This window comes from Cervus canadensis, chromosome 20 (genome assembly GCF_019320065.1).
Source record: "Cervus canadensis isolate Bull #8, Minnesota chromosome 20, ASM1932006v1, whole genome shotgun sequence".
NCBI classification, from domain to species: Eukaryota; Metazoa; Chordata; class Mammalia; order Artiodactyla; family Cervidae; genus Cervus; species Cervus canadensis.
Window position 1 is genome coordinate 3192020 of NC_057405.1, and position 24703 is coordinate 3216722.

General features: G+C 44.3%; 1 protein-coding gene across 1 annotated transcript in view; it reads right to left on the reverse strand.

Annotated features, from left to right (window-relative positions):
* The window catches only part of RRAGD (Ras related GTP binding D), a 34187-nt gene that overhangs the window by 3855 nt on the left and 5629 nt on the right, over positions 1-24703 (reverse strand). Inside the window, exons 2-6 of the mRNA XM_043439472.1 lie at positions 16551-16848; positions 9690-9889; positions 8657-8771; positions 7817-7959; positions 2991-3139 (exon numbers count right to left, since the gene is read on the reverse strand). Of these exons, the coding sequence (XP_043295407.1) occupies positions 2991-3139; positions 7817-7959; positions 8657-8771; positions 9690-9889; positions 16551-16848 (905 nt within the window). The remainder of the gene's footprint in view (positions 1-2990; positions 3140-7816; positions 7960-8656; positions 8772-9689; positions 9890-16550; positions 16849-24703) is intronic.

Consider the following 24703-nt stretch of genomic DNA (forward strand, 5'->3'; position numbering starts at 1 on the left):
GTGGGTTGCCATTCCCCTTCTCCAGGGGTCTTCCTGACCCAGGGATCAGGAAGTTTAAAGTTTACTACTTTTAAACTTATTAAAATAACTAGCCCCCAGAATATTTCCATCCACTCAGGTGATGCTTCAGGAGCCCCACCCCACCCCCAAAATAAATAAATAAATTTTAAAAATGGGATTGGGATTCCAGCCAAGGCAAGGGACGCTTCAAAGCAGCCACGTAACTAACCACAAGCGACTGTAAGAAACACCCTCTCAGCTTCCAGGAGCAGGAAACCCTCTGAGTGGCGCCCTCTGCTGCTTCTGCCGTGACAGTGACCACAGCGCGACAAATCTAAGAAACCATCTCCTCAGGAAAAGACGGGTGAGAAAGAGCGGGGAAGAAGTAAGAAATAAGTAAGCCCAGGTAGGGGCACTTCTGCTCTGCTGGAGGCTTCCTTTGGCGCGCAGACAGGTACTAGGGCTAGGGGATACAAGCCTCTGAGGGCGCCCCTCATGACGGGGTATGATTGCTGGGGGACAAAGTGGCCGCCTTGCATGTCCAATGGGGGTGGGTCTAAGTTTTCTGCACACATAGCTTCTCCAAGATTCCCTCAGCAGAAGTGAGCAGAAGGGAGCTCCCCGGTGCACCAGATCCTGCATGCCTCACGGTGTAGCCAAAGAAATAAAAGGAAAAATTTTAAAGTAATAGAAAGCATTTAAAAAGTATTTTTAAAAAGAAGTGCGGATAACGCTGCCACTGAAGACAGCTTTTCCCCCTCCCTTCTCTATCTCCCCACGTCCTCACTTTTATTTCTTGGAACCTTCTTCCAAATAAAACATGAACTTCAAAAAAAGGAAGAAACAGGGACCAAAGACATGATTTTATTTAGTGGGAGTTTGAGTAAGATATGTGAGCGCCACCTCAAAACTCTACCTATGTGTCCCACTAACTGCCTTAGGCAGAAAGCTTAGCTAAAGGGCTTTGGCTCAGTGCGAACTCAACTCTAGGAAATTTCAGAGAGAGGCGACTGATGATTCCTGACACATGTCAACTTACTCATCTGTGCACGTTTAAAACACAACAGTAATCTTGCTGCATTTGGAGTTTTAAAAGTGAAAATTCACAATTGAGGTTTTTAAAGAAACTGTATACAAAGAGTGCTGTTTATTTCACTCTTTCATAAAAGGCTGTTGACAAATATAGGAACAGAGACATGAACAGAATAAGCCCTATCTTTAGCACCATACAAAGTTAAGCGATGGTCCCATATCCTTCTATAGGTTCAGTGGTTTTCAGTCATAGCTGCACATTAAAAGCCTCCTGGAAACTTTTATAAAATGAATGAACCCCAGGCTCTTCTCCCAGAAACTCTATTCTAGATGTTCGGTGGTGGGCCCAGATGGCTGTATTTTTTAACCACCTCCCTTTCCAAGAATCCCACTTCTGCTTTCCATCCTCCCCTTTCTGCCAGAGCAGTCAAAGATGATCCCAGAAAATGCAGACAGAAACCAACTTGAGGAGAAATCAATCAATAAGTGTCGATTATCCATAACACTAATAGGACTCACTACTGAGATTAAGGCAGCAAAAACCAAGCGAACCACTTCCTGCATATGTAAGGCATCAAGCTCTTTATAAAGCTAGGGTGATTGATTCATCACATTTGCCTGGGACTTTTCAAGTTTCAAACCTGAAGGTCCTTTTCTCAGGAACCCCCCTCCCTGTCCCAGGCAAATGGAGATGGTTAGTCACCCTAAAAAGCAAACAAGTTTAATGTGATGTGACTGAGAAACTTACCAATAATTATTTCCTTTTTGCTCATTATTTCTAAATCTTCTAAATGAATCTACTGCTTTTTAACAGAAAAGTAATAAAAATCTTAATTATGCTTTTATGCTCCAAAGAATTAAGAAAATTTTCAGGGTACAAATACGTGAAAACAAAAGGATAAAAAATTATATAGACAAAATGGCACCAGTTTTGTTGGAAGAAAGGAAGGAAAGAGGGGATAACAGAAGAAAAAAGTGACAGGAAGGCAGAAAAGGAGAAAGAAAACCCCAGAAATTTAACACGGGGTTCAGCTCTAAGATGGTGAAATTCAGTGATTTTATTTTGCTCTGTATACTTTAAGTTTTCAAAGCATTTTAAAATAATGAACATGTATTACTTATAAGAAAAAAAGGCTATTTCAGAAAATGTTATTATTGCTACTTTGTTGGGAACTTAGGGTAATGGTTTAGTCACCAAGTCGTGTCTGACTCTTGCAACCCCATGGACTGCAGCCTGCCAGGCTCCTCTGTCCATGGGATTCTCTAGGCAAGAATACTGGAGTGGGCTGCCATTTCCTTCTCCATTTAGGGTACATCATCTCCTAATTACTAGCAAAAATCCTTAACTACATCAGTAAGCTGATATTTCCCAGTTTAGATGGGGGGCAGGGAATATGAGTATCTTTAAGAGGTTAATTGCTTTTATTTCAAAATAAAACTCAATTTGGTCCTAAAAAATATTTGGTGACATTATTAAGTATACCAGTATCTTCCCTTTTTTGGAATCACGATGCCACCGCTGTGTTTTAGGACTAAAGAATGGACAAGGGCTGAACAGAAGTTTAAAAAAGTCTAGCTTTAAGACTGCGTGAGTCTCACCCTTTACACGGGGAGGACAAGTGGTCGCAGCGTCCCTAAAGCCTTCTAGAGGTGAGGACCAAGGCCTTGGGCCTCCTCGGGTAAGGGACTCTACGGCCAGGCAATAACACCCCAGCTGGCTTCGCTCCCGGAAAACCTAAGGCCCCTCCCTGGGAGGGGGTCTGGTTCCACTACCACCTCACGCTGCTTCACGGATCCCCAAACCCCACTGGCGGGGGGCAGGAGCCAAGGGGAGCCCGAGACTGAAGTCTGGCAGCCCCCAGGGGCACGGCTGCTGTCCACCCACATTCAACGAGCAGGAAAGGCAGGATCCGTCTGAATGGAAATGCTTCATTTAAATCACACACACAAAAAATTACCTTTTCTTTCAAAGCTTTCCTCTCTGACGAAGCACACAAGAGCCAGGAACTTTGTCACCTCTTTCAAATAGAGAACTGTTGTATTATTCAGCTTTATAATGGCTGTTGACTCCTTGTCATAGGGGGTTCCTGCTCCATCTTCTTTGAGGCTAAATGGGAACAGAAACCAAAAACATATTTGACCATTAAGAACTACAATTTGTTACCCAGCAACAAGACCGGATTATCACAAAGAGTGATAATCATAACGATAGGGAGTTTACACTTACAGTGTCTTTCAGCTAAATTTCTCAGAAACACCCGATCCCAAGAACGTACACTGTATGATGGTCAGCGTCCTACTGACACCCAAGAGGCTGAACTCTTCATGGACCTGAAGGACACAAGTGACGGATGGAGGCCAGCTCTCCTCCTCTCCGCGGCCCATGAGGGCTCCCTGTTTCCTCGTGACAGAACAACCAGGCTGTCTAAAGCACAGCCTGAAGACCAAGGAAGGGTGAAGAACTTTTCCAAAATAAAGCAGCCTGAAGAGGCGGCCAAGTGCTGGGCTAGATCCTTCATCTGGGGGAAAAAACTGCGATAAAAGAACGAATTGGGACCACTGATAAAATTTAACAAAGGACCCTATATTAGATAATAGAGTCATGAAGTCATGTTAAATAGACTTAATTTGATATTAAACTGTGGTCCTGTAAGAAAATGTCCTTGTTATCAAGAAACAGACGTTCAAGTATTAACAGCTGTGGTCAAAGGATCATGATCTGTAACTTACTCCCAAATGGTTCAGCAAAAACAAATGTGTATGTACAGTCATCCCTACGGAGCAGGCTTAGGGCCTGGGGTTGGCTCTAAGACTCCCCTCAGCAGATACCCAAATCCAAAGATGCTAAAGTTCCTCATGTATCTGCATATAACCTACCCACATGCATGTGTGCATGCTGAGTTGCGTCATTCATGTCTGACTCTTTGCAACCCGATGGACTGTAGCCCACCAGGCTCCTCTGTCCAAGGGAGTCTCTGGGCAAGAAAACTGGAGTGGGTTGCCACGCCTTCCTCCAGAGGATCTCCCCGACCCAGGAATCGAACCTGTCTCTTGGTCTAACTGCCTGGCAGATGGGTTCTCTACCTGTAGTGCTACCCGGAGAGGCCCATCCTACACACATCCTCCCCCTTTTTTACTTCCTTTTGGCATGCGGGATCTTAGTTTCTCAACAAGGAATCGAACCCATCCCTGTGCAGTGAAAGCCCAGAGTCTTAACTGCTGGACCATCAGGGAAGTCCCACTCCTCCTCCTCACCATATACTTTTAATCATCTCTAGATGACATAAAATGCCCAATACAATGCAAATATTATGGAAATAGCTGTCAGCGTACAGCAAATTCAAGTTTTGCTTTTTGGAACTTTCTGGAATATTTTTCTGAATATTTTCAATCCACTGGTTGGTTGAATCTGTCAATGTGGAACTCACATATAGGGCCAACTGTATTAGAAAAAGAGTGAGCAAATAAGGCTCACTGATAAAAACTGGTGAATCCCAGAGAAGGGTATATCGGAGTTCACTGTACTATTCTTGCATATTTTCTATAGATTTGAAATTTTTTCAAAATAAAAAGATAAATAAATATTTAAGAAAAGGTGTGGCCTGCAAACACAAATTACTTGGGTTTGAATCCCAGCTTTCTCATTTTACTGTATAAATTTGGGCAAACTGAGTCACTTTTTTGAGCCTCGATTTCTTCATTGTATATGAGCAGTGATTACTTCAAAGTTTCCTAATGCAATGAAATAACATGTACATAACACTAAGCATAGTGCTGAGAGCATATAAAATGTACAACGTTAACTGCTATTATCATTATTGATATGACCTTTGTGATCAAAACTGGGCCCTCTGAAGACACTGCCATATCCAGTTCTGTATCTTGTTTATAGACAAAGGAGGATGTCATATACCTTTCCCTTATCTGAAACTGTGTGTGTTTTCAAATCCCAGCTGAGACTCCGGAGCAGACCAGGTCAGCTGCTTCTAGGATCTCCAATGGCAAGGTGGACTGCTTCCTGGGCTGTGGCACGCACCCTCAGCTTCCCTCTGCAGCCCCCGGGCTGGCTCGTGGCCACTCTAGCAAACGGTCTCAAGAAACCCCAGAACGTATGCCCCATTTGTGACCCGGACCCAGACTGGTTCTTACTCAACAGGGCAGGTTCCCAGGCCCACGGCATTCCACCACGGGAAAGCAATCTGCCAGTAAAGCCCTGCTCCCTCCCCTGCCCGGCCCCTTCCTCCCGGTGTGTGTTTGAGCTGGATAAAAGTAACTGATTAACATTGTTTCCATGAACAACTTACCATTTATGTCTAATTACCATATGGCAAAATAATAATTATGCATATCATTGAGTATTTGCCAGATTAATTGTGCTGTTCATTGTTATTTGATTATGACAATCATCTAAACTATAATCAGGATAACTTTCATCCTCCGTGATTATTTCAAGGTCATCCACTTAACAGTTTAAAAACAAGAGAATATTGCAAGGCAGCAGTCTTGGGAAATAAGGTCTATTTCTAAAGCCAGTGTTTAATAATAATAATAATGATAAGGAATTCCCTGGTGGTTCAGTGGTTAGGACTCCACGCTTCCACTGCAAGGGGCCTGGGTTCAATTCCTGGGCAGGCAACTAAGACCCCGCAACTCATGTGGCTCGGCCAAATAAATAAACTTTGGGAAAAAAAGTTTTAAATACTTTAACTTTAAAAAATAATAATGGCAGATACATTTGGGGTCCACCAGGGGAGACCTAATGATATTTCATCCTCACTGCAGTCCTGAGAGGTATGTATGCAGGTCAGGAAGCAACAGTTAGAACTGGACATGGAACAACAGACTGGCTCCAAACAGGAAAAGGAGTACGTCAAGGCTGTATATTGTCACCCTGCTTATTTAACTTATATGCAGAGTACATCATGAGAAACCCTTGGCTGGAAGAAGCACAAGCTGGAATCAAGATTGCCGGGAGAAATATCAATAACCTCAGATACGCAGATGACACCACCCTCATGGCAGAAAGTGAAGAGGAACTAAAGAGCCTCTTGATGAAAGTAAAAGAGGAGAGTGAAAAAGTTGACTTAAAGCTCAACATTCAGAAAACTAAGATCATGGCATCTGGTCCCATCACTTCATGGGAAGTAGATGGGGAGACAGTGGAAACAGTGTCAGACTTTATTTTTGGGGGCTCCAAAATCACTGCAGATGGTGAAATCACTGCAGCCATGAAATTAAAAGACGCTTACTTCTTGGAAGGAAAGTGATGACCAACCTAGATAGCATGTTAAAAAGCAGAGACATTACTTTGCCAACAAAGGTCCGTCTGGTCAAGGCTATGGTTTTTCCAGTGGTCATGTATGGATGTGACAGTTGGACTGTGAGGAAAGCCGAGTGCCGAAAAATTGATGCTTTTGAACTGTGGTGTTGGAGAAGACTCTTGAGAGTCCCTTGGACTGCAAGGACATCCAACCAGTCCATCCTAAAGGAGATCAGTCCTGGGTGTTCATTGGAAGGACTGATGCTAAAGTTGAAACTCCAATACTTTGGCCACCTCATGTGAAGAGTTGACTCATTGAAAAAGACTCTGACGCTGGGAGGGATTGGGGGCAGGAGGAGAAGGGGATGACAGAGGATGAGATGGATGGATGGCATCACCGACTCGATGGGCATGGGTTTGGGTAAACTCCGGGAGTTTGTGATGGACAGGGAGGCCTGGTGTGCTGCGATTCATGGGGTCGCAAAGAGTCGGACACGACTGAGTGACTGAACTGAACTGTCCTGAGAGGTATGGATTGGTTTCCCTGTTTCATAAGGGAAGGGACTGTGGGTGGGCATGTATGTTAACAGTTAACAGAAAGAGTCTGAACTGAATGGAAGGAGAAAGTGGTGAGACCAAGGCTCCCTAGAAGCTGGCAGAGAAAGCTGCATAAAGCAGGCCACAGCCAGTGAGCAAAGAGAAAGATGAAGAAACGCTTTACCCCATCAATGGCTGTGAGATCCAATATAAACAGGCAGCAACAACCTAATGCCTTAATAAGACAGTTCACACTCACTCTGTACAAAATCCTGAATTCAGCAAATTTACTATTATGGGGAATTATTTCTATGTCCAGTAACAAAATCAATTTCCCTCATTCCTTATTTTGTGTTCTTTTATATGTACAAGAAGTTCAGTTTTCTAAGAAGGTTAAGACCGTAATACTAAGCAGGTAATGTCTGCTTAGTTTCATAGTTCTCTGCTACCCACAGCAAAAGACAGTCAAAAGTATATTGGAAAAAAAAAATCCAGCCATTATTTCCTATTATAAAGAAGGTAACAGAGCTGTGGTTAATGTGAGGTATTTATGTAGAAATCCAAGGATCCTAATACTTTCCCTCAAGTATACATGACATCATGATACGTGACAGATTTTTCAATAGAGGAACTAGGAATCAGATGAGCTCAAATCCTAACTTCGTTCCCTAATGATAGTGTGAGCTGGGGTTAGAAACTTCACCACTCTGAACCTGTTTTCCTATCTGTAAAACAGGAGTAGTAATTTCCACCTCGTGGAATACTGAAGAATTCAATGGTATAATATAGGCAATGAAATTATCAGCATAATGCCCGGGCATTTACTCAACAATTTTTTGTTATTATTATCACATACTAAATAGTGTATTTATAGATCTCAATCATTTCAAACAAAAGTATTAAGATCAAATAAGTAAATTCAAAATACCTCAAGGGTTACAAAAGAGAAACTTGCTTGACGGTAGCCTTTCAGGATGTTCTACTTACCCATAAATACATGAAATATCAATGACCACATCGATCATGTCACAGCAGAGCTCGTAGGTCTGCATATCCACAGGGGTGCTATCTGTTGCAATATAAATCTTACTGACCACATCGAAGAGAAACGCCTTTTCAATTCCAGAATTCTGAAACAAAAAGGAGAGTCTGCCTTAAAAGGATAGCTGGTTTTAGAGCATGACATGGTTACATAAAATGATATGACACCCTTAGTCTCAAATACGAACTAGCAAAACTTTCGGTTGTTCCATTTTATTACAGTTTAAACCTCATTATCATGAACATCTTTATAATGGATTTACTTAAGAAATGAAAACTGAAATTATCACACAAATTTTACTGACTTTAAATTAAAAAGTAGATTTTAAAAGTCTAAGCAAACAAACTCAAAATTGTGCAGTGAGAATCAATGTGAATACAACTAAAGGTCTGTGGTAATTCTACTTTGAGCTGGTAGTTTTCAGGACTCAGCCAGCCACCATATCATTTATTCACAGCGCTAAACAGATTTTTAAAAATTCAACACCATGTATCTTACGGCCAAAATCAACTTTTATGCCCTCTACCTCTGACAGGACTCTTTTAAAACTGAATGATTGCCTACAGCTTCAATAAACATTCCGACTATACCAGTGAAGTATAGGAACTGTTTGGGGAGCTAAATTTTAACGGACCTAAAATAGTATGTAGGCACAATCTTCAAATGTAATATTTCAGAGACCTTGAAGTACTGTCAGACCAAGCAGAAATAAGATTGTTTGCACTCATGCAATGTTATTCTTAAATTCCGCGAATGACTCTAATGGGATAATATTATTTACTTACTGAGATAAAGATGTTCAGCAAATTCTCCAGGGTGGGAAGTTGTGGAATCAGTTTCTGAACCACTTTGCTAAAAGCTTCAAATATTGAATGGTCATATATGCTTGTCAGATAAAAGCTGAAAGATGAAACAGTATTTCATCACTTGTTACCTTTGACTGAGGAACAGGCTGTTCAGACTATGTCGTAACACCAGTATCATGCCTTCTGTATTCACTACAGCTCTTACACACACATTCTAGTCCCTGCAGAAGTCAAAACCACCTCGGTAAAAAACGAACATGAGAATTCCCTGGCGGTCCAGGGGTGAGGACTCTACTTTCACTGCCAAGAGCCAGAGTTCAATCCCTGAGTGGGGAGCTAAGTTCCCAGAAGCCATGCAGTGCAGCCAAAAAAAGAACTTATCTTAACAAGACATTTCTGTCCATCTCCCCCAAAGCAAGAACTGTGCCTCGTCTCTGCCGACTGGCTGGACCAGAAGGCTTAAAAATGCAGACGCATGTGCCTATATCAGCTTCCCTACATTCTCCAAGGGAATCGGCACTAATCATCTTTATACACATCTCTCACGTTATAGCAGCTACATTACTGATACTGAAGTATCCAATCTTTTCATTTTTCTAATTTGCCAAATGAATGATGCATACATACTACCCCACAAAAATTATAGAGAAGTGGCTTTCCTCTGTGAATACTTATTTCTATTCAGTTTTTTTAGAGGATTCCTTATGATTATAGATACTACCTATAATAGTAAACCTCAGCATCGATTAACTTCCTGGATGCAGTGTATGGGTTTTCTCTTCTGTGATTTTCATATGAGGAAGGCTTAGCTTTGATCTTTGGTCAAAAAATAAAAATTTTATAACCCCAACGCTTTTCTGAAAGATTGGAGTTAGCACACGCAATGCTCACTTTTCCCAAATACCATCCTGATGTCTACAGCACAAAGCAGGGCACACGGGTCAGTGACTGTCCGCGCCAACTGCTCACGACTGTGGGACCCCAGTGACCCCTGAGGCGTTTCTCTTCTCACCTGAGATGAATTTTTTCTAGCCCGGCATCTGCAAGGTCATCATTGGCCCTCTGGTGGATGTCCCTCTGGGTTTCAATTTTGTGGTCATCTGACAGGCCATCCACTTTGTGGATAAACACCTCGAAGTTGATGTCGGTGTTGACTTTGTAGGCCCTGGTCACGGTGAGGTGGAGCCTGGCCAAGGCCTCCATGTAATCGTCCTGAGAACAGAGCGCAGCGGGTCAGGGAGGCCTCTCTGGGCTTCCTGCCGAAGGCTTCTGGGCGGCCTTCCAGCCTCCCGCCTCGCCCCACGCCCAGCCTTACTGAGGTATGACACGCACCGCATGGATTTAAGGGCCACGGCACGTCTTGATATGCACACGGTGGATGGGGGCACCCAGGCAGAGCTGAGTGGTTCTCCTCTGTAGAAACGCCTCAGAGATAGCACAGCCTGCAAACCTCAAATCATGACCATCTGACCCTTTTCAAAAAGTCTGCTGACCCCTGGGAATTGCCCCAAATAACACAATGCTGTTTTTTTTCTCCTTCTACAGATGATACCCATACAATAAGACAACGAAGGCCTGTGTGTATGCATCTCTCTGTTTAAGAAATCAAACAGTAGACATCAAAGCCCCGTGTTTCTCCCCATCCTGCCAGCCAAGCCCATCACTCTACCCCACGCTTTCCAGAGGTAACCAGTACCCTGACTTCTGCCTTTAGCCTCACCCACCTCTTTATACATTACTATTAAGACATACCTATGTATCCTCAAACAACATACAGAATTAATTTACATTATTTAAAAATTTACAGCAATATCAACGTGCCTGTGGATTACAGTTCGCCTTCTCCGTGCCCATTGTGTCAGTGAGATTCACGTTTGTTGAAGCACATAACGAATGCGTGATTCCTAGGAACAGTTCTATAAAATTCCATTGTGGATGGTCTATAATTTGTCACCTACTTGCCTGTTGATGGGAATTCAGAATGTGTGAGATCAGGAAGATGACAACGTGGCCAGTCTCACACACATCTCTGTGCCTGTTTGTCTCTTAGGGCTTCCCCTGAAGTCAGGCTTGTTGGGTCAGAGGACTGAGCACTTTGAACTCGGCTAGATAACACGGAAGAATCCCTGCTCCTCCAGACTCTCACCAGCACCCAGGGTTGTCAGATCTCTTCATCACTGCCAACCTGAAGGGTATGAATATGCCTCGGTTTTTTGGTGTGTTTTTTTTTTCCTGGCTTCACGGCTTACAGGATCCAGTTCCCCAATCAGGGATCAAACCTGTGACCCTGGCAGTGGAAAGTCAGAGTCCTAACCACTGGACAACTGGGGAATTCCCCAATAGGACTTGTTTTTATAGCAAAAAGGAAAGGGATCTTCAGAACAACATTTAAAGGACTTTTCACCCACTCATCCTGATTCCAAAACTGGACAAATGAAGAAAGGCCGATAAAACAGGGGATGTTCTGGGGCATTCTTGTATTCCCCAAACCGATTAATAAAAACGTAGCCCTATGTGTGTGTATGTGTGGCTGAGTCCCTTTGCTGCCCACCTGGGACTATCACAACAGTGTTAATCGGCTACAATATAAAATAAAAAGCTAAAAATAATACAGTAGCTGCCCCACTCTGCACTCCGACCAGCAGTGTGGAAGCTTCAGCTGTTCTCCACGTTTCCTCACACTGGGTATTACCAGTTGGGTGGTTTGTTTTTGTCTTTTTCAATTTTGGCCATTCTCATTGGCATGGGGTGGTGTCTCATGGTAGTTTTGATTTGCATTTTCCTAATAACTAGTGATTCTGAGCATCTTTACTAGTGCTCACTTGCTAACTCTATGTCTGGTTTGGCCACGTGTCTATTAAAATACTTTGCCCATTAAAAAAAAAAATGTATCCTCAGTCTTTAGATAAATCAAAATACTAAGATACTAACAGGAAGCTATGAAGGGAGAAAAAGACCAGACAGTCATTTTCATCCTTCACATTCTAAAGAGCTGTTTAAAATGAAGAATAAACATTGGACGCTGTGGTGTGGTTTAGTCATGTCTGACTCTCGCGACCCCATGGACTGTAGACCACCAGGCTCCTCTGTCCATGGGATTCTCCAGGCAAGAATACTGGAGTGGGTTGCCAATTCCTCCTCCAGGGATTGGATGCTGGGCTAAGCATTTTGGAGAAATTCTAGTTTAATAATTTGGGGCACTTTCTTAACACATTATAATATCTCAGATAAAAAACAAAGTCATGATTGTACAATTCCACATATAGAAATTCTAGACAAGGCAAACTATTCTATAGAGACAGAAAGCACATCATATCAGCCCAAGGCTGAAACCTGGGCAGAGGGGTACATCTGAGAAAGGCCACAAAGGAAGCTTTCAGCGTGGTGGAAACATTCTTTAAGTCAGAAGGTGGTTAGAAGGTGTACAGTGGTTGAACTGTGCACTTAAAATGAATGTAATTTGGGACTTTCCTGGTGGTCCAGTGGTTAAGAATCTGCCTTGCCCTGTAGGGGACGTGGGTTCAGTCCCTGGTCAGGGAAATAAGATCCCACGTGCTGCAACCAAGACCCAATGCAGCCAAGTAAACATTTGGTTAAAAAGTGAGTGCTATTCACTGTGTGGAAGTTACACTTCAACAAGTGTTATTGGTTATGTCTCTAACTGAAGAGAGGAGTGAAGGGCATGTGTCTGTAAGCAGAAGCAGCCAAGGTCAAGAGTGTATCATGGTCTCAAAAGATTAGAAATCATTCCTCTAACCTCCCTGCCAAGCACATGAAATGGTCTGATTACCAGCAAACTGATGAAGTGGTACAGATCTACAAGAGCTAAAAAATGACATGACAAAGAAGGAAAATATCTGATTACTAGAGCAGAGAGACGGTGAGTGATTTTTTTTCTCCTATTGTGCTTATTATCTTCTACAACAAATTTTAAAAAAGGAAAAACACACTGCCTGGCTCCTATTCTAAAATTAGATCTAGGGATTATGGGCGGGTCACAACCACAATCACCAACATGAGTTAAGCCAACACTCTAGTTTGGACCCCAAGCACCTGTGAAGTCGCTCCCGGGGCAGGGTGGGGGCGCTTCCCTGGGGGCTCAACGGCAAAGAGTCCGCCTGCCAGCGTAGGAGACACAGGTTCCATCCCTGGTCTGGGAAGACCCCACAGGCCACAGAGCAACTAAGCCAGCGCACCACAACCACTGAGGCTGCGCTCTGGAGCCCGTGATCGACAAGAGAAGCCCCTGAGATGAGAAGCCGTCACACCACGGCTAGAGAGCCGCCCCCACCCCAGTCTCTGCAACCAGAGGAGAGGCCGAGCAGCAGTGCGGACACAACACAGCCACACGACACGATTACTGAAGAAAGAGCGACGGCTCCTGGGGCCGGGGGGCGACATTCTGTGGGCGGCCCGGGGCGGGCGGTCCACGGGACATCACTCCTGATGCTTTCGCTCTCCCTTATTTCACATTATGGGAGGACACATTTTTCTCCTTGGTGATATATGTATCTGGCCATTCTGCGGTTGTGAGGAATTCACAAGCGAAAAATAAAACTCGGAGGTGTCAGACACAGTCCTGCTTAGAGCCCTGCGCTGACCTTCAAGAGTTGCTGAGACACTTTCCTCCAGTTCGGTTCTGTTTCGTGTTTGCAATCACAACAAGTAAAGATCCCCACAAAGGGGATTTTTTACAGTCTGCTTCCAACAGAAAAGTCTATTAGGCAGACTTGGAAACTGCTTCGTTAAAGTTAAATATTCCTTATTTTTAGTAAATGACAACTTTTACCAATGCTTTTCCCTACCTTTTAAGAAGTGTAACTTAAAAAGGTGTGTTTCTTACTCTTACTCATTTCGTTGCCCTGTGGCCGGAACAAAACCCAGTGGCCCAAACAAAACCCAGCAAGCCAAGAAACAAAACAAAGAACACGTTTACCAACCCCACTGAAAGTCCACTTTTCACGCTCAGGTTAAATTAAAACCGAATTACAGCTGCAATTTAAAAAACAGGCAAAAAAAACCCTAAAAATAGAAAATAAAAATTGCCAAGTGTGGGAGGGAGAGGCATACATTCGGAATTTGGGATGAACATATACACACTCGCTTGTCTAGTGTCTGCTCAGTCCTGTCCGATTCTCTGTGACTCCATGGACTGGGGCCCCCCAGGATCCTCCGTCCAGGGGACTTCCCAGGCAAGAATACTGGGTTGCCATTTTCTACTCCAAGCTATATCTTCGCGACCGAGGGATCGAACTGATGGCTCTTGCATCTCCTGCATTGGCAGGCGCCACCTGGGAAGCCCAACATATACACACTGCTGCATATAAAACAGATCACCAACAAGAACCTGCCGTATAGCACAAGGAACTATACTCAAGATTTTATAACAACCTAGAAGGAAAAGAGTCTGAAAAAGAATATATACATATATATTCTTTACTATATATTACCTGAAGCTAATACAATATTGTAAATCAACTATATTTCAATCAAACCAAAAAAGGGGAGATTACTGAGGCAATAAAAACACCCTAAACAGTGAAAAAAACTGGCAAGTGTCCCTATTTTATCACATTAAAGCTGTATCATCAACACCTGAGACAGAGTTGCACTGGCAATTCACATCCCGTAAGTGTAAGTTGTATGTACACACAGTCTGGTGTTGATGTGAAGTGCTTTCTGAGCCTCCGGCCTGAAGTGACGCGTCAGGGCTGGAATCTACTTACCCGGCGGCAGGGCCACTGGTGCCGCTACCCCGTGCAGCAGCCGCAAGACTCGGGGAGAAGGGCTGAGAGGAGACAGAGGAGCGTGACAGCCCGGGAGCCCCCCCTCCCACGGGCGGCTTGTCCACCGCCGGCCGCTCCTCTTGGGCTTCAAGCTTCCTGACTTATGGTGCTGGCCAACCTCAGACAGGAAGAAGGGGATACTGCCAAAACCACAGAGGGGCCAGGAAACAGGTCAGGGTGAGCAGGACAGCCAGCAAAGTGTGGCTCCCAGCAGCGCCTGGACCCAACGAAGGTGCTGCTGCTAAGTCGCTCAGCCGTGTCCGACTCTGTGCGACCCCATAGACGGCAGCCCACCAGGCTCCCCCGTCCCTGGGATTCTCCAGGCAGGAACACTGCAGTGGGTTGCCATTTCCTTCTCCAATGCATGAAAGTGAAAAGTGAAAGTGAAGTCGCTCGGTCGCGTCCGACTCTTCGCGACCCCATGGACTGCAGCCTACCAGGCTCCTCCGTCCATGGGAATTTCCAGGCAAGAGTACTGGAGTGGGGTGCCATCGCCTTCTCCGAATGAAGGTGCTAGAGGCACGCATCTCTGGATGGGCCCACAGGAAGAGAGGCACGGCTGTCCATGGATCAGATCCTGGAATGGACAGCCTCCCTAGCCCACTACCCCACACACAAAGGAGAAAAAGAACTTCTAACCATCCGGCCATGCTCCCACGGCTCCACAAGTTCACCGTGCAGTCACTTGGAACTAAAAGGCTGAGTTGCAAATTTCATTATTATATTAAACAGGCACCTCGATCCATGAGTGAGTTTACAATGCTCTCAGGCATGAGTAGTCTTGTCCGAGAATAGTTTTGCAAGCATGGACTCAGAACCATTATTACCGATGGTCTTCACAGCCCTTCCTTCCCAACACGACTGGGCTCGCAAGAGGCTCAGCCCCACCTGTCCATTTGCAGGTCTACAATTTCAGGCAAACACTGAGACCTGAGCTTGGAGTTGGCTTAGGGCATTCCTGTAGGACTTGTTACTTTTAATCCCCTACAGCTGCAAAAGAGAGCCCTCAGGAGGGCCTTCTGGCTGGCCCACCGTTGGGGATACTTTCTAAGAGTAACTGCACGTGGAATAGTTTGAAAAACATCAATGTCAATGTCCCAGTCTGCTAACTGTGCTCCTTCCTAAGACTGACCTGCCTGAGATGCATTTTTAGTCCTGCTGTTTCCCTCTCCTCCTGCCCTTACACCATCAGCCCCTTCCCCCACTTCACAGGAGAATGGCCCAGGGTACCAAAGAGACCATTCAGAAGGCTGGTCTGAACACCAATAAAGTGAGTGACTTTCAAGTCTAGGTGATAAGGTTCTTCTCCAGCCAAGCGGCTCCCAATTCTTTGCTTTCAGCAAAGTTAAAATGAAAATACAATCAGGATTGTCTACTGATAAACCACAAAAAACATTTTTTTGTGTGATAGAAAATCAGGTAACCTAGGGGATACAACTTGGAAGGAATTTAAATAACTGAGTGAACGCTAGAGCAAAAATCACCCCATAGCCACCTTATGTGAACAAGGTTTTCAGTACAAACAGAAACCAAAAACAGAACTGATGCTAAATCCTTAGTCAAGCACAAATACACAGATTGAGTAGAAAAAAATATATGTATCTCAAATTTCACATTTTGCATTTAGTTACCTCTAAAATACATGCTAGTCACGCTGCCTTAACGGGGTACTAGTAGGAACTGCAATAGTTTGATTCAGAAGAAAAATGTTCACACTCAGAGAACTTTATCTTCACAGGAAATAGTAAACACTTTGAAATGTAGCTAATCATGTATTTTTGTTGCAGAGAACCTGTGATCTTTTAGAGATATCTGCCAGGAGTACCTGCTTTCAGTGGCCATCACGGTGGTCCCCTCCCGCCGGGACGTCCTCTTTAGGCTTGCCAAGAGCACACAGTTCCCGAACACTGCTTGTTGGTCAGGGCTGCGTGTAGGGAGATTTTTCTTCCCCTTTTCAAAGCCAGACAGCCACAACTGAGAAATGCTAGTCTGGGAGAAATGCCTACTCCTGACCCTAAAACCCAAACCCAAACGATCGCAAAGGGTCGGGCATCGCAGTCCCGCCAGACACCGAGATGGAGCCTTACCTGGGAGTCTATGACAAATATCAGCGCTCCTGTCCCTCGGAAGATCATCTCATAGTCAAAGGTGGGGTCGAAAAAGTCAATCTGTCCTGGGAAGTCCCATATCTGAAAATTAACAAAGGAGCTGTTGGAAACGTCCTCCCGGCAGATCTTGTTCGTGCTCTCCAAGAACAGAGTTTCGTTGGGAGACATTTTATGAAAGACGACTTTCTGGATGGATGACTTGCCACTCCTTCTTAGGCCCATGAGCAGGATCCTCGGCTTTACCTCCGTGCTGAAGGGGTCGCTAAAGTCCAGAACTGGGAAAACCACAAAACAAGAAGGAAGGTGAGAGGCTGTCACAGTGGTTAGTGAGAGGAGTTTCACTTCCGCCTTACACACGCTTTATGACCCACAGACAATACTACCTTTTCAAATACAGAAAGAGCAAACTACATCACTCCTTCATTAAGAGGCTAGCTTTTAGCAAGTGAAAAATCCTGAAAAATGCTGCATCACCATCTCTCACACCATCTCAGAGGGCCAGAAAACCTGGGCAATTCCCCATCACAAGCAGGAACTCTCGAGTGGGAAGACTAGAGGTTTCCTGGAACAGACTATATAGGGAAAGAATCCATTTTAGCATTTCAGAGTAAAGTCCTTCTTTGCCCAGATCATCAGTGTTTGCTAAAGAGATGCTTGTTTATTTGAATTATGCCTCAAAGAAACAATTTTGGACTTCATCAAAATTTTAAACCTTGTTGCTTCAAAGGACACATCAAAAAGTGAAGACAATCCAGAATAGCAGAAAACATTTGCAAATCATATATATGATAAGGGTTTGGTAACCAGAATATATAAAGAACTCTTACAATTCAACAATAAAAAGATAATCCAATAAAAATGTGTAAAAGATTTAAATAGACATTTCTCCAAAGATACACATATGCCTAAATAACACATGAAAAGATGCTCAACATCATTAGTCATAAAGGCAATACATATGAAAAAAATGTGATGCCACATCATACCCCACTAGGATGGGTTAAAAAAGATTGACAATAACAAGTGTTGGTGAGAATGTCAGGAAATGGGAACTCTCATACGCTGCTGGGGATAACATGAAACGGTGTGCTTTGAAAAAACAGTTTGGCAGGTCCTCAAAAGCTTAAACATTTAGTCACCATATGACCCGGCAATTCTACTCCTAGAAGTAAAGAACTTACATGTGTCCAAGCAAAAATCTGTACGAGTGTTCACAGCACCACTACTCATAATAGCCAAAAAGTAGGAACAATCCAATGGCCATCAGCTGAAATATGAGCTAACAAAAATGTGGTACACCCATCTGATGGAATATTATTCAGCCATGAAAAAGGAATGAAGTATTGATTCGTGCCACAACATGATGAACGTTGAAAACGTTATGCTAAATGAAAGAAGACATAAAAGGTCAATACAGATTGTTTGATTCTGTTTATATGAAAAGTTCACAACAGACAAATTCATAAAGACAGAAGGTGCTTCGTGGTGGTTGCCAGGGGCTGGAGGGTGGGGGAAGCGGGAAGTGACCATAATGGTTATGTGTTTTCCTTGGGGTGATGAAAATGTTCTGGAATTAAGCAGCAGTGATGTTTGCATCCCTTTGTGAATATACTAAAACCACTGATCTATATACTTGAAAAGGCAAATATTATGGTATGTGAAATATATTCCAACTTTAAAAAAAAAACAGCTTCATGACTGACGAAAATAAAAGACCAAGTATAAAACCCAGTGAAAGATCAAGAAAAGAAACCAACATTTTAAGAAAAAGGCAGAATATAGACAAAGATAGAAATGTGGCATTCACAAACAAGGACAGTTCAGAAAAAGAGCAGTTATGGAAAAGGGTCTTAATGGATCTCAGAAACAGAAACATAATTGGCAGGAGGGGAGGATATATGAATTGAAAAGCAGAATAAGCAGATGAACACGGCATAGTGACTGGAAAGTCAAAGTCTCTCAGAACATAGCACAAAGGGACAGAACAAGGGAAAGTATGAAGTAAAGGTAAGAGCGACATCAAGAATAAAATTTTAAAGTCCCATTATTCTTCAAACAAGCTCCAAAAAGAAAAATTACAGAATATGGGGGAAAGCAATACTAAACTAAATAGATAATCCTTTTCCAATTAAAATGAACATGCCCACAAAGTAAAAAGGAGAAATTTAAACAAAACCATCACCACACGAAGAACAGAGTAAAACTTCAAAACATCAAGGATAATAATAAAATCCTTAAAACTATGAAAAGAGGAAAACTATTACCTACAAAGGAACCATAAAGACATCAGACTTTTTAACATGAATGGAGAGTATCATACATCAAGGACTGAAGGAAAATATCTTTCACCCCAGATTTATATACCCAGTCATACTATGTCGAAAATGTAGGAGTGCAACAAAGATGTTTTCCAGGAATTCCCTGGCAGTCCAGTATGAAGACTGCAAGTTTCCACTGCTGGGAGGCCCAGGATTCGATCCCTGATTTGGGAATTAAGATCCTGCAAGGCTCAAGATCCATGCAAGCCAAAAAAAATAAAAAGACGTTTTCAGACATCGAAGGACTCTGAAAGTACTGCCTACTTAATCTCTTTGAAAGAATTACTCAAGGATACACTCCTGAAAGAAAATACACTCAAATATAGTAACATGCAATAAGCAATGGAAGACAAATTTTATTGAAACCTATTAATTTAAAATAAGTATTGATTTTAAATTTTGGAATAAAACATTGGAAACTAAAATTCCAGACAAGGCAGACATGGGAGATTGCTGAGAGAGAGGTAGACAGAATGTAACAGAATAGTATGGTTCTTGTTAGAAAAGCACAGTTGCGTATCAATTTTTTATTTTTTTCAATTTTTTAAAATAGAAGAATAAGCTTCTCAAAATATAAAACAGGTGCATCACATTAAATTATGTATGACCACAAAAATATTTCAGTGCTTATAGATGTCTTCATCTCTTCTCAGTTTACACTGCTGGACGTAGGTGCAGATTTTAACTTCTCTTCAGCAGGGTCTGCAAGACCCTATGTGCCATGATCACTGACAGCGCTGCCCTGCAGGCGGGCTCTCTTCCTCCTGGGAGAATGTGGAGGTGATGGAGACCATTGTGGGAAGGGGAGGGGATGTGCATGTGTGTTTACATACACAGACTGGCTGGGAAGTGAAATATACACATGGTTATAATACACACACACAGCTGGAAGCATTTCCTTCTCCTGGCCAAATTCAAGCATGTGCCGCCAACTACAAACAGCTGGGAAACGGTGAGTCAGATCAGCAAGTACACCATCAACTCTGTAGAGACCCCTACACTGACCCCCATGCAGATGCATTTTATCATAGTTAACTATGGCTGTTTAGTTGCTAAGTCGCGTCTAGCTCTTTGCGACGCCAGGGACCGTAGCCCGCCAGGCTCCTCTGTCCATGGCATTTCCCAGGCAAGAATACTGGAGTGGGTTGCCATTTCCTCCTCCAGGGCAGGCTTCCTGGGTGGCGCTAGTGGTAAAGAATCCACCTGCCAATGCAGGAGACTCGGGTTCAGTCCCTGGGTCGGGAGGATCCCCCTGAGGAGGAAATGGCTACCCAGTCCAAGTATTCTTGCCTGGAAAATGCCATGGTCAGAGGAGCCTGGCGGGCTACCGTCCCTGGGGTCGCAAAGAGCTGGACACGACTTAGCACACATACTGCAGGGCATCTTCCCGACCCAGGGACGAAACCCACGTCTCTGGCATTGGCAGGTGGACGCTTTCCCACTGAGCCACCTTGGAAGCCCGTCTTTAACTGGCAAGTACCGTAATACACTGCGTGCCAGGGACCTCGCTAGACATGCCTACAAACTTTACCCACCCAACGAGGAAGAACAAGTCTGTTCTACCCCTGAGGAACCTGGGGCAATGAACCGGCCCAAGGTCACAGGACTGGTATGTACTAGCGCCCTCGTCCAGGGCCTTAGCCACCAATCAGCTGGCATTCAACTAAAAGTGCAACGAAGACAAAAGACGACTAGAAAATACCAGAGTGTGTTACGCATGACCAGAGTAAGTGCTGCTGGGGAAACGCTTACATTTACTTATACGTAGGTGGGTGCTGTTTCACAATATAAGTGCATTTTTTTTATTGTGGACCCACGGTCAGAAAGTTGTGTATGCCACTGCTGTTGATCAGGGGAGGTTTCTTACATCAGAAAAGCCTGCTGACGAGACTACCCTGGTGGTCCAGTAGTTAAAAGACTCCACATTTTCACCGTAGGGGGAACGAGTTTGATCCCTGCTCAGGGAACTAAGATCCTACATGCTACATGGCTCAGTCAAAAAAAGAAAAGCCTGCTGGCAAAAAATCTTCCTTCTAATCCTCCCCCACTCTCTCAAACATCCCTGCTTCTGAAATCCTAAGGGGCCTCAGAGGATCTCTTTCTACTCTGGGACGGGTAGTCAGGAGGTCCCATCATAAAAGGAAACACCCGTGGGTCTCCTGCAGAGGGCTGCCCTCCACCCCTCATCACATTTCCCCGAGCTTCACTCACTTGCTCAAGTTTGATAAGAATCACCTGAGGAAAGTGATCCGTTAAAGAGAATGAAGAAGAGCTGCTTTGAACACAACAATGAGAGGGCCATTATGTATTTCCTTATGTATTTTAAGGAAAATCAGAAAGGAACTACAGAAAAAATCTGGGACTAGAGCTGGGACCCCAGAAAGGGCTCTTTAAAAGTGTCGGTGGGGGTTTGCAGGAAGTTGCCCGAGTGAGGTGAAATTTACAAGAGGGCAGTTTGTTCCCGTTTCATAAAGGTTCCCTGAACGTCTGCCAAGTTCGACAGGGCTGAGCCGGGGCTGCAGACACAAAGAAAAGCTTCATTTCTTAGTGATTAGAGAGGAAAACAGACAAGAAAAACTGTCAGCTCTACAAGGCACTGCTATCTAGGTGTTATGGGTTCAGCAAGAAGGCTCCCTGGAGAAATCACATCTGGGTCTTCTAGGCGAGGAGGCGTAAAAGAGATGTATGAGGGAGAGGTCGTGGCAGGAAGAAACCTGGCCTTCCTGGAGCTTAAGGAACAAGAAACGCCTGTCCACTCTCCAGAGGCCTCCCATAGAACTCAGAATAAAATCCGAATGCCTTCTTTCCCTAAAAGGCCCTGGGTGGGCTGCCCTCTCATCCCACGCCCGGTTCATCCTCCCTACCGGTTCCCCCGTCCGGCAGGCACACCGGCCTTCTGCTTCCTCATCTTCGGGCCTCCACTCGCTCCGCTTTCCCCAGGCCTCCCCGGGCTCCTCCTCCCACCCAGCCCAGGGGCAATTTCACCTCCTCTGGCCTCAACGGGTCCCATCACTTCCTGATATCCCTGTGTCTTCTTCATAGGACTTCACTATACAAAATTATCTACTTTATATGTTTGTCTTGTTTCTTGTTTATTGTCTGTCTTACATATACATAGGCAAAAAACCTGGTAGCACGTGGTGTGAGCCCAATAAATACCATTAAATAAATTAGTTGAGAGGTTAACAGGCTAAGTCGCGAATGAAATGCAGGGAACTTTGGATTTTACTCTCACAGTGATGAGGAAATCACTAAGGATTTTAAAAGACAGACTCACAGGATCAGGGGCTTCCCTGGCGACTCAGTCAGTAACGAGTCTGCCTGTAATGTAGGAGACCCGGGTTCGATCCTTGGGTTGGGAAGAGCCCCTGGAGAAGGAAATGGCAACCCACTCCAGTATCCTCGTCTGGAGAATCCCATGGACAGAGGAGCCTGGAGGACTACAGTCCATGTAGTCGCAGAATCGGACACAAGTGAGCCACAAAGACACACACACAACATGATCAGGAAGTGCATTCCAGAGACTCACCCCACTTAAGGGGGTCAGCGTGGGGACTGCGAAGAATTCTAGAATAAGCCACTATGGCTTGAAAAAAAGTTTTGAGCTAAAGGCACTGGAGTTCTTGAAATCCTTTTTCTGCGCAAAGCAGATCCTCCCCCAAAGAACTCAATTGTCAAAAATCTCCTCCCCAGGAGCAACTCTCACCTTCTTTGTTTGGAGACTGAGACAAAAAGAAGTCGGGTACACCCAGAGAATGTCACCAAACCCCTTTCCCCGTCCCCTTTGAAGTCATTTATTTCTCTCAGAAGTGTCCCTCTACCTCTCCTCCTCCTCTCTTAAGATGGTATATAAGTCCCAAATTCTAACTGCCTCCTTGAGTTGAATTTTTGTGAACTCACATGCATCAGTACTTAACTAAACCTATTTTTCTCTTGTTCGTATCTTTCGTCAGTTTAATTTGCAGGACTCCAATTCAGAACCTAAGAGTTTTTCCTCCCTGACAATAAGAAGGAGGTTGTTCTAGAAACACAAATGAGACGAATTTGGAAATGGGCAGAAGGAATGGATCCATGAGAAGCTTAAATTCACTCAATAATACTCAGTGATCCTCTGAACACAGGGGACAAGGGAAAAAGAAATCCCAGGTCCCCAATCTGGAAGATCAAGTGAACAAGGGCCCACTCATCAAGCTGTAAAGGCAACGAGGCTGAACAGGGATCTGAAGCCGTTGAGTCCAGGGTGTCTGTTGGCCTATGGCTCAGATGAGGAACAGACTGGGCCTCAGAAGGCAATACAACTATGACGGTGTAAGAAGGTCTGAAGTGGTAACGCAGGTTGCTGAGATGGTCTATGCTTTATTGGTCCGTTTTGCCCCTGATCTTGTTGACTGAGGGTGAGAGCACATTGGAGAGGTTTGAGGCTTGTTCACAGTGAAACGGCTCAAACCAACCTGTTCCAACCTCTTATCACCAAGGGTTACCATTTACAGACCACCTACAAAGCACAGTGTCATCTCTAATCCTCAAACTGGTAACATTCATCCTTTGTCAGACGTGAAAACTAAGCCCTCAGTGTTTACCGTAATAAACACTCAATAGACATTCACTGGTTGGGACGATGAAATGAAAGGGATTGATGGGACTTCCCTGGTGGTCCAGTGCTTAAGACTCCATGCGTCCACTGGGGTCTTGTTGCAGAACTAAGATCTTACATGCTGTGCAGTGCAGCCAAAGATATTTTTTTAAAAAGAAAAGAAAGTAAGCAGAATGTGAACTGAAACTTTAAGAAGAAACTCCACATCTGACTTTGGTCCTGCCCAGCACTTAGGTATCAAGGAGGTGAGTTTTATGCCCAAGTAAAGCTTATCCACTGTGGTCAAGGGCACTGAACATACCTACCTATCTTCCACTGGGTCATGATATCCGATTTCACAAACAGCAGACGGAGCTTTATAACTAGACTACGGGCGATCCCAGGGAAACTCAGTCACCCAGGGGGTAGCATTATGAGGAGGAGTTATCTAACCGGCCCGTGTTAGCCTCTAACACCTTCAGGCTAATGACTTAACCCTGAAGTGGCAGAGCCCGGTCAAAACCTATGGAAGGGAGAAAGATGGATCAGGGACTCCGGGGCTGGGCTGCGTGGGGCCACATCAGGCTGATCCTGTGGGCTGGGAATGTTCACAACAAAGAAGGGACCAGAAGTCAGGAAAATGGGAACTGAGGTTCTGACAGGGTTGACCCTGACTTCCTGGGGAGGACAAGGCATTGTCTGAAACGCATTTCCTAAATTCTGATGGACCTGACAACTAAGAGCTATTATTATTAAGGAAAGTTCTCCAAGAGGTGACACCTTTGAACAGACCCAAAACTGGAAAATAAAGCAAAGATTTAACGAAAGGATTAGGATACTGCGGTAGCAAATGGAATGGTTGAAAAAGTACTGTGTTAATGCCACAGTGGAGTGGAGTGAGTCGCTCAGTCTTGTCTGACTCCTTGTGACCCCCATGGACTGTAGCCGCCCGGGCTCCTCTGTGCCTGGGATTCTCCGGAAAGAATACTGGAGTGGGTTGTCATTCCTTCTCCAGGGCATCTTCCCGACCCAGAGATGGAACCTGGGTCTCCCGCATTGCAGGCAGAGTCTTTACTCCTGAGACATCAGGGAAGCCCGTTAGTGCCAGACTGGGGTTCAAATCCAGGCTTGCCCGCTTGCTAGCTGTGTAATGCCCACACATCTATCAGAGCCCACGAGCCTCATCTCCTCTATCAGTTTCTGTCAGAGTGTACACACATACACACACACACACACACACA